The sequence below is a fragment of the Lepidochelys olivacea genome, assembly GCF_965140295.1.
Source record: "Lepidochelys olivacea isolate rLepOli2 genome assembly, chromosome: 22".
Taxonomy (NCBI): Eukaryota; Metazoa; Chordata; order Testudines; family Cheloniidae; genus Lepidochelys; species Lepidochelys olivacea.
This window is the reverse complement of record NC_140432.1, coordinates 6,446,629-6,462,558: the sequence shown is the minus strand read 5'-3', so window position 1 is coordinate 6,462,558 and position 15,930 is coordinate 6,446,629. Positions and strand designations below refer to the sequence as shown.

Genomic DNA, 15,930 nt, shown 5'->3' with positions numbered 1-15,930 from the left:
ACCTCTCCATTTGACGCACCTGGCGTTCAGCACAAAACCTCTCTGCCCAAGTGCCCCCAAGAGGTAACGCCACCAGACTCAGTGGAGTCATGCCAGGGATGAGGTTGGTGCCTTAATGTGCCAGTAGAAAGCCTCTGCCCATGGGCACTGCTCCAGCTTTATTCCTTTCTATGCTTTTCATGACATTTCTTCGATATAAATGGTAACATCAATGTTTTTGCCAGCACTTAATGCAGATATTTCTGTCCTTGGCCCCATGTCTCGTCTCTCCTTGACGACGCAGTAAGTCAAGTAAGCTAGCACTTTCCAGCCTCATAAGACTAACATACTGCTCAGATAGCTCCTTTCATCTGAGGATCCCAGGGGCTTTCCAAATATCAGCCCATTAACCAACCCCCACCCCCACCCCTGGGATAGGAAATATTAGCCCCTCATTGACAGATGGGCAAACAGGGACACAGAGAGGACACGTGACTCACCGCCAGTCCTATGCTTTCACCACTACACCACACTCCTTCCGTGTGCTTTACAAGCCTTAATGCTTCCAGCATCTTTGGGCCAAGTAGGTAGGTGAGCAGTGTGATCGCCATTTTACAGGTGGGGAAACCAAGGAAGAGACGGTAAATCCCAAATCTGAACAGCCAGTCCTCAGTGCCAAAGCTAAAACTGGAATTGAGGAGTTCCTGGCTCCCAAGCCTGTGCTCAGACCATCTCTCTCTCTCATTCCCCTTCACCACACCTCCATCCCTCACCCCACCCCCCATACGTGCATGAATAATTCCCATGAATCGTAGGAATGAAGTCAACGTCTAGCCCCACTCCATGTATTGATACATGTACCCACCTGTTTAAAACTAAGTGCCTCCTCGTTAACATGCTATTTATACACCGTCGCTCTGGATGGTGTTTGATATGCATGCAGCAATCCGGGGGCTGTTCACACTGGCTCTGTCCTTCTCCAGTCTGTGCAGTAGCAGACGGAAAAGAAATCAGAACGGTTCAGTTAAAAGAGGGGGACGGGCGTCATTGATTCCTGCCATCAAAGCATAGCCTGGCAAGCTTCCTTCCTGCAGCCCCCAACAGCTGCCAGCCCTGCCCAGGGAGGGGATAGGAATCTAGGGGCCCGAGTTCTGTCTCCTTGGCCCATTCCATCCATGCATTCCCTGCCCACCCCAGGTTTGCTCTGTGGCTAAACGGAGGACTCCTTGCTCCAGGGCTGTCAATTCAGCACCTTACAACATTCATTTTCTCAGTTGGGAGCTAGCCCGGCTGTGCTTCTGGTCTGGGGCAGGGCATCGCTTTGCACCAGGGCCCAGGCAGGAATCACAGAACCACCTATTTGCCGTCGGATGAGAGAGAGAGAGAAAGGAAAGCAAATGAATTTCCCCCGCCTGCTAATGATGAAGTGAGATTATACCGAACTGAGCCACAGTGTAAACGTTAATAAAGGTCATGTTAATGACTGGCTTAATTCAGGACTTATAAATTAGCTGATGTGAATTTGCTTTATGAACTGCTCCTTTATGGTGCCAACCCTCATCTCGGTCATGGGGCTCTCACTCGGTCTCACACACACCCACCCCCAAGCGGCTCTCAGCTAATGGGGATGCACTGCCCCCTCGCAGCACTAGGAAGTCACAGCAGCTAACAGGTAATATTACCAGACTAGAGTGAAGAGCCACCTCTCTGTAATTAATGTGGACGACATGGCACAGAATCGGACTTTGAGCATTTTGTCAGCTGACTAAGCCTCACTGTTAGGACTCTGGCCCCAAGACCACATCAACCCCTGGAAGAAGAGTAAAGGGGACTGTTTCATAAGAAGGAAGTGAGGGGAACTGGACACTAGGATGCCTATGTGTACCCCCAGTCCTGTCATGAAATCACAGTGAACTTGGGAAGTCACTCAACTCGGTGCCTCAGTTTACCCCTCTGGTTGATAATATTCACCCACTCCCTCCCAGGGTGGTATGGCCTACCCAATCAGTAAAGCACGACTTCGGGGCAGGGCATGTCTTTTTGCTCCGTTTGTACAGCGCCTTGCCCAGTGGGGTCCTAGTCCGTGATGTGGGCTCCGAGATGCTACCTCAGTACAGGTAATAAATCTGTTTCTAAATCCTTCCCGTACGGTCAGACATCACTCAGCGTATGAACAAGACTTCACCCTCCCGGACAACTGTGCTCTTTGCCAGAATGGCTCCCTTGTTGTGTTTCAATAAAGGTCACGGTTTCACGAGGATAGGTAGTTGTTCTAGCTCTCAACCCCCACCCTGGAGGGCCAGTGGACGGTACTCCATCTGGCCCCTACCCTTTGGGCTGTCCAATGCAGGTAGCCCTACAAGGAGTTCGAGCTCCCCACAGCACAGCTCTGAGGGTCAATGGAACTCACACGCCCTCCCGCCACAGCACAGCGCAGACCCCAGGGAAGAACAGGGAATCCAGGAGAAGAAGCAGGTCAGATGGAAAGCAGCAGAGAATGACAAAGCGTTATCATCATTTGGGCTAGGGTTGGAGATTTCACAGTCTGTTGCTTGGGGGAGGGATAGCTCAGTGGTTTGAGCATTGGCCTGCTAAACCCAGTATCGTGAGTTCAATCCTTGAGGGGGCCATTTAGGATCTGGGGCAAAAATTGGGGATTGGTCCTGCTTTGAGCAGGGGGTTGGACTAGATACCTCCTGAGGTCCCTTCCAACCCTGATATTCTAAATCCTCTCTGAGGAGCCTGCAATGAATATTAGTTTGTCTCATCACTTTCCCTTCCCTGGTTAACCAGCTCAGCTACGATTCCCTCCACAGTGTGTCTGCAGGCGGCAGTAAGGGGGCAGACAAAACCCTGCCTCAACCTAAGCATTGACGTAAGCAGGTTTCACACCAGTGAAGCCAAGAGTCTCCTAGAAGTTAAGGCCAGAAGGGACCATCATGATCATCTAGTCTAACTCCTGCACATTGCAGACTACAGTCTCCACCTGGGGCCGAGTCGGCTGTGCGTATGGATCTGCGGGAAATAATGCTGATTCCTGCCCCGGCATCACTCTTCAGCCAAGTGACTGTATTCTTTATATTCGCAACTCTGGGACACCCCCTGCCTGGCTCAGAACAGTGCTACAGCTCAGGAGAGCCATGTCCAATGGCCGCACTCCCTCTCCAATCGGCCTGCAGGAGGTACTCACATAGCAATGCAACACCCATCGCCTTCCTCCTTGCCCTGTGCGGATGCCCGTGCCGCCAAGCTCCTCCAGGCCAGGCTGAGCAGGGCAGCATGAATTCCTGCCCAGCACCATCCACAGCTGCCTCGAAGCCACTGGGCAAGATGCTGCAGTCCACATTCCACATGGCACCTTAACACCATCACGTGCAAGCAAACGCCAATGCAAGCTGGAAATTAGACAATCACTAACCATCAGAGGACTTTGGTTCTAGAACAGCCTCCCAATGGGGGCAGTGAGGGTCAAACACCCTACTAGTTTTAAGATGGCACTTGATGAGTATCTGAACGGGATCCCATGATCGGGCTGCCTGTGATAGCAGGGGATGGGACTCATTGACCTAGAGGTCCCACCCAGTCCTCTGTTCAAGGTAGCTCTTCTATATCAGGAGGTCTCCAGCCTGTTCAGTTTGCCAGCCACTTCACAGGGGAGAGATCATCAGACAACACCCCTGTTCCTCTCGCAGCCACTGAGTCTCAGAATGAAAGGGCTCCATGGAGGGTGAAGAGTCAATACACTGCAGGCATGCAGGCAGCGCCGTTATTACATTACTTACACACGCATAAGAGCAGCTCGCTAGTCCTTCTGTTCCCCTACCACATGAGCTGAAGAAACGCTCCCATAACTGGTAGCACTAGAAGGTCCCTTACCCTCTCTTTGAGCAGCCACTACAGGGTAAAATCATACACAAAGTGCATTGCAACAGTCCAGAAACCAGTTTGAGAACTACTGCCATTTATTTAAAAGAACCCCCAAACGTGTGTTACGAATGGTGCCTCTGCTTCTTAATATGGAAAAGTTTCTTGTTGTTTTCAGTCTGGTTTGCAATTCACCACCTATGCGGTTTGTTTGCAGGTGGGCCAGTGTAGCTTGACTAGGAAGTTTCATCGTATCATCCGTTGCATTTGCATGTCTCTCCTACACTAGCAGTCTTTGGTTACAGACACTGCAGGAGAATGGCTAAGCCTCACAAATGAAAGAAAACTAAACCCTGCACTTTCTGAAATGGCAGAAAAACATGAAACATTTCGAGGAGGTTTATAAAGCTGTACTCACAAACAGGCTCTGAATGTGGAGTCTAACAGTCCTAACAGCATCCCTTCAATTTAACGTAAGAATTTAAGATGGCACTAAAACCGCCATGCAGCCCATAGAGCGAGCATTCCTCCTTTTGGTATTTTATCTGCCCTGAATTTAATCCTTTGTGACACATGTATTTACCCTGGTAAATCAATGGAGGTTACAGGCTTTTTTCCAGCAAAACTCAAGTACCTTAATTTATTGCATTAAATGGCCATATCAAAGGCTTTTCAGAGATCAGCAGAAAGTGCTGCAGAGTAAATTTCCACTACCACTTACCAGCAAAAGAAGCAGAAGAAGTCAGGTAATAATCAGCACTTTAATGTAGATTTCCAATTGTGATTAGATTAGGCACTGAGTGGCAGTAAGTCCAACAGAAGGTCTGGACTACAGCCGCAAAGAGAAAATGTGAAGACTGTAGAGACTAAATCAATTTCTCTGAAGATAAAAGGCAGCCGGGAAAGTGGTGGATAATTATTCAGACCCACCTTTCTGAGGGAAGGGTAATTAGAGCCATATTCTAATTAATGACAGGTTTCAGAGTAGCAGCCGTGTTAGTCTGTATTCGCAAAAAGAAAAGGAGGACTTGTGGCACCTTAGAGACTAACCAATTTATTAGAGCATAAGCTTTCGTGAGCTACAGCTCACTTCCTCAGATGCATATCGTGGAAACTGCAGCAGGCTTTATATATACACAGAGAATATGAAACAATACCTATTCCCACCCCACTGTCCTGCTGGTAATAGCTTATCTAAAGTGATTTCCAGCACAAATCCAGGTTTTCTCACCCTCCACCCCCCCACACAAATTCACTCTCCTGCTGGTGATAGCCCATCCAAAGTGACAACTCTTTACACAATGTGCATGACAATCAAGCTGGGCTATTTCCTGCATAAATCCAGGTTCTCACATCCCCCCACCCCCATACACACACAAACTCACTCTCCTGCTGGTAATAGCTCATCCAAACTGACCACTCTTCAAGTTAAAATCCAAGTTAAACCAGAACATCTGGGGGGGGGGGGTAGGAAAAAACAAGAGGAAACAGGCTACCTTGCATAATGACTTAGCCACTCCAAGTCTCTATTTAAGCCTAAATTAATAGTATCCAATTTGCAAATGAATTCCAATTCAGCAGTTTCTCGCTGGAGTCTGGATTTGAAGTTTTTTTGTTTTAAGATAGCGACCTTCATGTCTGTGATCGCGTGACCACGCGATCACAGACATGAAGGTCGCTATCTTAAAACAAAAAAACTTCAAATCCAGACTCCAGATAGAGACTTGGAGTGGCTAAGTCATTATGCAAGGTAGCCTGTTTCCTCTTGTTTTTTCCTGCCCCCCCCCCCCCCAGATGTTCTGGTTTAACTTGGATTTTAACTTGAAGAGTGGTCAGTTTGGATGAGCTATTACCAGCAGGAGAGTGAGTTTGTGTGTGTATGGGGGTGGGGGGATGTGAGAACCTGGATTTATGCAGGAAATAGCCCAGCTTGATTGTCATGCACATTGTGTAAAGAGTTGTCACTTTGGATGGGCTATCACCAGCAGGAGAGTGAATTTGTGTGGGGGGGTGGAGGGTGAGAAAACCTGGATTTGTGCTGGAAATCACTTTAGATAAGCTATTACCAGCAGGACAGTGGGGTGGGAATAGGTATTGTTTCATATTCTCTGTGTATATATAAAGCCTGCTGCAGTTTCCACGATATGCATCTGAGGAAGTGAGCTGTAGCTCACGAAAGCTTATGCTCTAATAAATTGGTTATTCTAATTAATGCGTACCTTGCCCCAGCCAGTCTTCAAAGAAAACCAAGTGAGGCTGGGAGAAGAGACTCAGATTCCTCATGTCTCTCTCTGACAGGGGTGCCTGTCTTGGGACGGGGTGGAGAGGGTCAGGAAATCTTGGAGCAAGCAAGGGGGATGTTTTTTTTAAAAAAAAAATCTGTCCCATCGACCTTCCCCCCATGGTACTTTGGAAAGTCAGCCGTAAGCTGTCAAAGACGGGCTCAGTAAAGCCTCCGGGATTCCAACCTTCGAGAGGAGCCGGAGTCAGAAAAATCACAGGCTTTGGAGTTAATTACAGCACTAAGAAAAGACCAAAACCAACCTGGGATTTTGAAACGCTGTTGGCAGCCAAATTCAGATTAGCGAGGAGGTACGCTGCCTTCCAATCTTTGCAAAAGCAAAGCCAGCCACAGGCCACTGTCATTAATTTAACCGTTAGCCCCTGGGTGGGAAAAGAGTGGGAAGCAAAGAGCCATTTCCCTGTCACTCAGGGGAAGCAGCATGGTCTGCTTGCAGGGGCGCTGACTTACGCCCAGAGGAGCTGGGTTTGAGTCCCCAGCTCAGCCACTGACCTGCTGGGTGACCTTGGGGACATCAATTCCCCTCTCTGGGCCTTCGTCAGGGCTACACACAGCGGTTTGTTTTTGTAGGGTCTGTTTTGACTTCCAGGTTGTATGTGCTGCTTTGTTAGCACCGGGGCACCCAGAGTTTTCTCTCCTTTTAAAAGACTTGTGTTGAAGCCTATGTTTTGAAGTTAGATCTTGAGCTGAGTGATGGGGTCGACAGGAGCAGATCAAATTCCAGGCCCATCAGTCTGGGCAGGGTCCCCTTAGCTACTCAACCAAAGACCACCCAGTCTTGGGGCTGCATTGCTGGGTCAGATTGGGACAGTGCCGCCAGCCATCTGCAGTCCCTGACCATCATTGTTTTGGACTAAGCCATGCAAGGAGCCATGTCCGGCCATTAGAAATCTCCTGCCCTGCCTGTGCCATTTAGAGGCCTCCTCCATGGCCTTTCTCAAGAGCACAGAAACAACGGGGGGGGGGGGGGGGTGGGGGGGGAATTATCAGCTGTCTGATAACTTGGTGCTTTCAGATAAATCAGCCTCTCTCTCTTCCTAAGCTCAGCCCTACTGGGCTCTATGCCAAAGGCATTTGCTGCTTACCCCACTATCTGTTATTAATGAGGTTCAAAGTCAGGAGAATTCCTCACTCCTCTGTGCCTGGAGCAATGCATAGACTGAGTCATGAAGACTCATGAGTAAGGTTAAGATTTTTGTCACTGGCATTTTTAGTAAAAGTCAGAGACAGGTCGTGGGCAATAAACAAAAATCCACGGAAGCCCATGACCTGTCCTTGACCTTTACTAAAAATACCCTGGGGATGGGGCTAACAGTTGGAGCCCTGACAGGGGCTGACTGCTGGCCACTGCTCCAGCTCCACCACGGCTCCTGCAGCGGGGGCTGGCCGCCAGCCCCCATGGCCATTGCTCCGGCGGCCCCGGGGGCTGACCCGACCCCAGGAGCTGCTCCTGAGCAGGGGCTGACTGCTGCTCCAGCCCTGCCGCTGCCTCGGGCTGAAGCCAAAGAAGTCACGGAGGCCCATTAAAGTCACAGAATCCATGACCGAATCGGATCCTTACTCATGAGTCATTCAAGATGGATAATGAACCACAGTTATGGTACTGGGAACGACGCTCTTGCTGGTGTCAGTAGGAATCAGCACACACCTGCCCCTCTGGCTGGAATTATACCTGCTCCTGGGTTTGAGATGGTCTTGCTAGAGACCTGAACAGGGTATAAGCGTCCACCCGCTCACTCAGCAACTGGAACTGCTCTCCCGGCTCAGCTACCAGATCCCGCTGCATTTGGCACTGCAAGGTGGACACGCTCAGCCACTGCCCAGCTGCCTGCCTGTGTTGCTGCAGCCCAGAGCGGGTAGCAGGGGGTGCGCGAGTGGTTGGATTGGCTCAAGCCACCTCGAGTCAGTTCCTGGTTCAGACACTGTGTGGCGCTGTACAAGTCCTGTCATCTAGCCTGTGCCTCGGCTCCCGGCTTGCAAACTGGGGGTGACACCTCCCTCCCTCCCTCGCACACACGTGCGGAAGCCAGTGGGGCCTGCTGGCTGGAGCACTGCACTGGAACTGTGAGGCTCTGGGTCCTAGTCCTGGTTCTGCCCAGCAGCCTGCTTGGAGACCTGGTAGGGTGACCAGACAGCAAATGCAAAAAATCAGGACGGGGGTGGGGGATAATAGGAGCCTATGTGAGAAAAAGACCCAAAAATGGGGACTGTCCCTATAAAATTGGGACATCTGGTCACTCTAAGACCTTGCCCAAAGAGCGGGAGGAAAGGCTGGGTGGAGGCACAGCAGATACTTGCGCCCTTCCCCCGAGGGGAGCAGACCCTGGATGGGATGAGCAGCAAAACCTCCCCTGCTGGTAGCACAGAAGGGAGTGTCACGCAGGTGAGTATGCTCTGATCTCTTGCAGCCAGTGCTGCCTCCTCTAGGAGGTTGGGGGACATTTGGGGAAGCTCCCTACCTGGGGGGTGAGAGAGGGAACAGCCCAGGGTGCAGGTGATATTGCTCCACGTGCAGGTGAGGGAGCATGTGCCCAGAGCTGGGAAGGTTTGTGGTGTAACTCAGCCCTCTGGGCACTGCACTGAGGGCTAGATCCACTGAGGCCCCACCCTCAAACTCACGGGGACTTGGTCTCGTTTTGCAGATGGACAGAGGTGAGTTCCAGCAGGATTCTGTCCTCAAGCAGCTGGAGGTGCTCAAGGAGGAGGAGAAGGAGTTCCAGAACCTGAAGGTGAGCAGCGGCCTGGCTCCAGCCTCAGGCACCTGAACCCCTTAGTATCATGCGTGACTTGCAGTAGCCCCTAGACATGCCAACTGATATCAGGTGCCACACAAACACCTAGGCGGAGGCAGTCTCTGACCCGAAGAGCTTACAGTGTGAACAGACAAGACAGAAGGGAAACAAGGACAGGCAGACACTTCTCCAAGCTCCCAGGCACAGCCAGAAATAGAACGGATGTTTGCTGACGGCCAACCCAGTACCCTGCCCACTAGGCCCTACTGCTTCAGGCAGCAGCCACGAGAAGCAACATTTCAGAGCCCAGCTCCCAGGGAGCAGCTGCAATACGAGACGCAATAGGCAGGTTGATAGCATCCGCTCGTTCCTCTGGACTCACCCACACGTCGCACAAGCCTCTCAGCACTCACCGCATGCACAGAGGGTTGTGCGCTGCACACCTCCCAGGCACGCACCGCCAGCTTATCCAAAGAGCTTGGCACACTGGGAGGAGCGCTCCTTTGGAAGTCGGGCCCCAGCTGGGAGTGCCGAACACTTGCGAACCTGGCCCCATCGGCTGGAAGCAGCCACCTCCACCAGACGCGCCACGGGGCTAGGCTACATGAGAAGCGACCCTGCTGTAGCACGGCTGGTGAAGACGCTCTGTACCGACGGCGGGAGAGCGTTCTCCCATCGGCACAATGAGACCGCCTCCACCCAGGGCAGTAGCTACCGTGGCAGAAGCAGCTCTCCTGCTGACACAGTGCTGTCCACACCGGCGCTTAGGGAGGCGGCTTACCCACATCCCGGGGTGACATCAGTCATGTGTACTGCCACCTTCCCCTCCACATGCAGCCACGCCAGGCTGCAGCAGATCGGGCTGCTGCCCGTCAGCGTGGACAAACCCCAGCCTCCCAGCGGGTGTTCTGCGGGAGGTGCCCCAGCCGTTCTCTTTGCAAGGCCGGCTGTGGAAGAGCTTTCGCCTTCGCACACCTGCCCGCTGACTCGGCCTTCCAAAGCAGAGGCCATGACTCTCTTCTGCAGCAGCGTCAGGCTGCAGCCAACCCCCTCCCTGCCCCCCCCCACACACACACACTCCCCCCGGGCTGGGAAGATGGGTTAGTCCCGTTCCCCTCCTTGATTCACACCTGCTCGTGGCATGGCCTCCAAGAAACTTCTCCCTCCTCTTGTCCCCCAGGTCTTCAGTGCAGGGGGTGTAAATACAGTCAGAGACCCAAGCCAGGAGGCATGGGAGTTGAGGCTGGAGAATTAGGGCCTGAGTCTCATTTATACTAAGATCCCTTTGCACCGCTCTGGCAGCACGAAGCGGACTTAAAGTAGGTGTTCAGGCCCCTCTGGCAGAACAGTCTAATGCAGCCTCAGGGCAAAGGAGAGAGAGGCCCAGTGGGAGGGGAGCAACCAGAGGCAGTTTAGTTAGAAACACTATTTGCAGTGACTTTTGGAGGTGCGGGGATGAGGGGGAGGGGAGGGGTATTCCAATGTCCCCAAAACTCATTGTAACCCAGGAACAGGCCTGGGGTCTGCAAAGTGGGTGAGAAGCTCTCCCACATGCTGGTCCCACTGTTTATTTGAGGGCGAGAATGGGTAATGTGTCCCCTGGTCGCCCCTTCCCCAGCCTCCCTGTCCCATGCTGGTCACAATGCACTGGTCTCTCCGAGACACGAAGAGGCTCCCACAGCCTGGTGCCGCACGTGAGAGCCACAGGGGCGCGGCACCTCTGAAAACCAGCTTGGGCCTTTCAACTCCCAGGCCCTTGGCCTGATACCCTCTTGGCGTGACAGCACCCCCCAGGGAAGGGGCTCATTGCCCTTGTCTTCTGGGAGTGGGGAAATAACTAAGTAAGGTATCATATTTAGCCGAGCTGTTTCCATAGCAACAGAGAAGTAGTCTTCATCTCTCCAGCACGCAGCTGTCTCAGCCCTTGTTGGTTCCCTGAGCCCTCTCTATCTGGCTGCTGAAGGGGAACATAGCTCCATAAGGACAGAGGCAGCAGCAAAAGCCAGTGGGGACTTTCGGCAGAGACCCTTGCATCACAAGGCAGCGGGAGCAGAACCTGCACCTGCATGAGCTTGGGGCCAGGCCAGCTGCAGCTTCTTGCAGGGAAGTCATCTGAAGGATACGAGCAGCAAAGCTACCAAACACTCCCTCCCACCCCATCCTCACAAGCACTGGATTCCTTTGGGACTTCTGGATGGCTCAGGGAACAGGGAATGGGACGTGGAACCCCATTGCCTCCAGTTCCCCAGCTACAGCTGATCCAGGTCAGCAGTGTCTGCCAGCTGTTCCCTGGCTGGTGTGCCGTGAGTTTGGCAGGTCTCAGTGGAATGGTGGCACCGTCAAAACAGACTACAGGTCCTAGAGCAGCAGGATGAGCCTGCCAAGGGCCCACAAGTCAGAACCTGCCTGGGGGCCCAGGTACAGAACAGTTGTCCCTGACCTGGGGCCATGGTGTAGTGCACACAGGACCTTTGCCATGTTCCCCCAAAGCACCAAGAGCAGTGACTGGTCACAAGATTCCAGCTCACAGCCCGTGTCCTCTGTGATTGGTCTTTCCATAAATCTATCAGACGCAGCCCTAGAAACGCTTCATTTTGAAACAGTATAAATCAAGTAAGGTAGGGCCAGATCCTCAAAGGTATTTAGGTGCCTCACTCCCTTTGGTTTCAATAGGAGTTAGGTACTGAAATACGCAGGGGAGGAAATGGAGCGGATACTCGATTCCAGAGGAAATCTCAAGCCAAAAGGTCATTGGATGGAAGGGGCCCAGGACAGCGGGGGTCAGTGATCATGAGGTTCCCCAGTGCTCCGTGTCCCAGTTATACATTGGGAACTAGTCAGCCGAGACCAGTAAGGGATTGTGTCACGCCTGCCCTACAATTCTGGGTGCCGTCAATGTTATGCACAGCGCTGACATCAACAGCCAGCCCACAAGCATGGAGGTCACACCCTGGCTTCCACCAGCCAGTTACTTTTTGCAGCCTAACACCCACTTGCTCCCAAATTTCCCCCAAACCATCTGCCCTGCAGCGTCCAGGCCACCTGACTATAGCACTCACAGAACCTTATTAAGTTCTTTGCTCCTGTAAAGAGACTACATAACAGCTCATTAAGTTCCCAGGGGGTTGACAGACACTCTTATTTCAATCACAGCCCTGAATTGCTATATAGTAAAAGTAAAATGAACAAGAAGCCATCAGCGTAAGTGCTATCAAATAGAAAGAGTAAAGATAGAAAGGCTTACACACAAACAAAAGTAAAAATACACTTCTAAAACTTCACTTTAGCAAGTGACAATCTGTGCTTGAGCAGCCTCTCACCTATATTCATTTCCCAGAGATATCAACCTTCCTGGCTGAAGGACTCAACATTCTGTGATTTCAAGAGCTCCAGTCCCTTTAATCCCCCATGTGATGGACAGCTATGGGGTTCGCTCCCCTTTCTCTTTATAGTCCAGTAACCTTTGAAAAATAAACCCAGATCAAGCATCTCTCCTGCAGGGCTATAGACACCAGGCTGTCTTCCCAAAGTTCATTGACTCGGCTGTTCTTTCCTTCCTGTTGACTTCCCATCCCCCCGTTGATTCCTATGTAAATGGGGCTTCCATTGTTTTGATTCCACACTGCTTAATTTCATTGCAGACAGGTAGATAGCTGCCTTCCCTCCTGCCTGGAGAAAACCTGCTTCTCCTTGTGTTTGGTCACAGACTTTAAAGAATAGCAGTGATCATCCATAATTCCTCACACTGTGTTAATATGGACAATTCACAATGATCTAAAGCAGTGGGTCTCAACCAGGGTTATGTAGTGGTCTTCCAGGGGGTACAACAACTCATCTAGATATTTGCCTAGTTTTACAACAGGCTACATGAAAAGCACTAGCAAAATTAGTACAAACTAGAATGTCATACAATGATGTGTTTATACTGCTCTATATACTATACATTGAAATGTCAGTACAATATTTATATTCCAACTGAATTATATGGTAAAAATGAGAAAGTCAGCAATTTTTCAGTAGTGTGCTGTGACAAGTTTGTATTTTTATGTCTGAGTTTTAAGCAAATAATTTTTAAGTGAGGTGAAACTTGGGGTACACAAGACAAATCAGACTCCTGAAAGGGGTACAGAAGTCTGGAAAGGTTGAGAGCCACTGATCTGAATCACTATTGCATTACAGGTTTTCATAAAAGACCTTACTCGATACACTTGTATGGCACAGTAATATTGCATTCAATCAGCTGCGTCAGTTGCTTATCACTTGAGGCGCAGACCCCCTGTCTTTATAGGTAAGAGGGTATCTGCCCCACTCACTGGGTTGGTGGCTTTGTTTACCTTTTATGTAAATGTACCTTCGTTGTCCCTGCCCAACAACCAACCTGGTCAAAGAAGCAAATATCCACTCCTTTGTCTAGGGCAGACTGGGCTTATGCCTTGTTTGCCAAACACATTTTAAGGACATAATTCTAGCACATATCCATACCTCTCTACACACAGCACACAAGAATACTAATGAGCAGTGAGTTATTAGTTTCCCAGGGCTACACTGAATGCCACCTTCTGGGTTTATATTTCAGTGTTAGGTGTAGCGAGCATGTCAGGCCTGACACACGTTGCTGACAGACCCCCAAAGGGCTGCTGTGTCACGGTAACTTGTCTCTCCCTTAAGGACCCCACCAATGGCTACTACAGCGTGAACACCTTCAAGGACCACCACTCCACCCCCACCATCTCTCTCTCGGGCTGCCAGCCCGACCTGAGGCCTGCCAACAAGCAGCGGGTGCCCACGGGCATGTCCTTCACCAACATCTACACCACCCTGAGCGGGCAGAACCGGCTCTACGACTACAGCCAGCGCTTCGTGCTGGGCATGGGCAGCAGCTCCATCGAGCTGTGCGAGCGGGAGTTCCAGCGGGGCTCCATGAGCGACAGCAGCTCCTTCCTCGACACGCAGTGCGACAGCAGCGTCAGCAGCAGTGGCAAGCAGGACGGCTACGTCCAGTTCGACAAGGCCAGCAAGGCCTCGGCCTCCTCCTCCCACCACTCACAGTCCTCGTCCCAGAACTCAGACCCCAGCCGGCCCCTGCAGAGGAGAATGCAGACGCACGTGTGAGCGGCTGGGACGTGGCCGACAGTGGGGGCTGGGCGGGGGCGGATGGCCAGGAGCCGAGGCATTGGATGCTGGGGAGCCCCCAGCAGCTGGGAGCTGCAGAAATGATCTTGGCCCAGGCTTTATTCTGGTTCTAGTGAGTTTATTTTCCAAAGCACTTTTGTCCACAGTAAAATGACACCCCATGGCTCCTGTGGGGTGCCTGGGGGAGGGAGGGGTGTCTTGGGCAGCTCTGTTCTCCCCCCCCCCCCCCCCGGAAGACTTGCAGTCTCCTTCCTAGCCCCGTGGGGCAATGTCAAACGCGGGACCATTGCGGGGTGGGAGACTACGGCAGCCGAGACCAAACCGATTCAAGCACAAACCACAAGGAAGGTTGGACCTGGAGGCTGGGGCTGTGGGGAGGGGAAGGGGCGCGCCTTGCCACCCAGCGTCCCCACCCCCTGGGACCGGAAGCCTCTTCTGGGGCATTTTTCTCGGTGCCCCCTTTGGGGACAGAGACGCCTGCCACACGTGCCCCGAAGAGTGCCGGGAGCCCTGTGGCACTCAGTGCGCCCCTCTCGAGTTTTTCGTTTGGGCCGAGAACCACCCTGTGCCCATGGCCCCTCCTCACGTGAGCCTTCCGGCCTTTCAGCACTTACTTCACTTAACAAGAACTCTCCTCACCTGTCAGGCCACAGGGGAAGCTCCCCACCGGCCCAGGGGCTAGCAGCACGGTGGCCTCCCCACACTCGATGACAGGGCCACACCTGCTACACCCCATTGGTTTCCCCTCCCCAACACCGCGCCTTTCCTCTCCTCTGCAAGCCCTCCCACGGGGGCTGCTTTCCCTCGGGAAGCCGATGAGGGAGTCAGCTCAGAGGCCTTCTCCCAGCGCCCTTCCTCCGACTTCCGCTGTTTTGCAGCAGTGGGACGCTCCAGGGAGCTTGCATCTCAGACCCACCGACACGCCCGTCCCGCCACTCGCGATCCCATGACTCGGAGCCGTGTTTTCTGACCACGAGAGGGTGTGGCTTCATTTAAGACAGCGCATCAGAAGCGTAACGGGCGGTGGTGTAACATAGGCGCACCGACGCTGTTAAATCGGGTTTTCTTATTTCGTTCGGTGTTCAGTGTCCATCATATTACAGGGTGTCTTGGGACTGACCCAGTGCGCGGGGGCCCGCCCCGCTGCTCCACAGCGGATCTCATGCACCAGGGGACTCTGCCACGAGCCAGGAACTGTTGTTGGACACAGCACAACGGAGGACTGTCTGTATCTGAGTTAAGTATGACAGTCACAGAGCAGACCCTCCCAAAGCAGGGGGGCATGCCAGCAGAGAGCAATCTCTTACTGTCGCTTGTGTGTTACCCCAGTAGCACAACTGGAAGATTAATACAAGAGATGTAACAAGCTCCTCTGCTTCTGGTCCTTTCAGGTTATTTGGAAGCCTTGAAATAAACATGTCCATTCCGGGAGGGCACGTACCCCCATTTCACTCTGCTTCTGTGCTTTCAAAATGGAGGCTCCTTAGGGCAGGCCTTGCTGATCCCGGCTGGGTCAGATTTGATACAGTCATTCCCTTGGCAAAGATGGGAATCAGTTTGACAATCTCATGCCAATAGGCCAGAGTGTGAGGTTGATTTAGCTGTGGGGATCTGGCCTGGCCCATTGTTCTCTTTTAACTTTCATATTACAGGGCTTTGGCCCCATTGTGCTAGGCACTATATGAACACAGAGGCTCCTGGGCAGCATTTGGGAGCGGGCTGGGAGGGAGATTCAGGCCTGCCCTAGCTGTGGACTCACATTAAACACGTCAGATGCCATGGGACACTTCAGAAGGGTCAGAGGTTTATTGCTACAGCGGACACATCTAGGGGCGCTGCCCTGCTTCTCATGAGAAGTAACAGGGCAGAACTTGATCCATTTATCCTATTGAGCCATGTTTATTATGGTAGGATCTAGGG

General features: G+C 52.1%; 1 protein-coding gene across 2 annotated transcripts in view; it reads left to right on the top strand.

Moving 5' to 3' along the window:
- The window catches only part of KIRREL3 (kirre like nephrin family adhesion molecule 3), a 759,605-nt gene extending 744,154 nt beyond the window's left edge, over nucleotides 1-15,451 (top strand). For both annotated transcript variants that reach the window (XM_084611890.1, XM_084611891.1), the window contains 2 exons: nucleotides 8,788-8,874; nucleotides 13,546-15,451. In XM_084611890.1, coding sequence (XP_084468016.1) covers nucleotides 8,788-8,874; nucleotides 13,546-13,989 — 531 coding nt within the window. In that variant the 3' untranslated portion in view covers nucleotides 13,990-15,451. The remainder of the gene's footprint in view (nucleotides 1-8,787; nucleotides 8,875-13,545) is intronic.
- The last annotated feature ends 479 nt before the right edge of the window (nucleotides 15,452-15,930 follow it).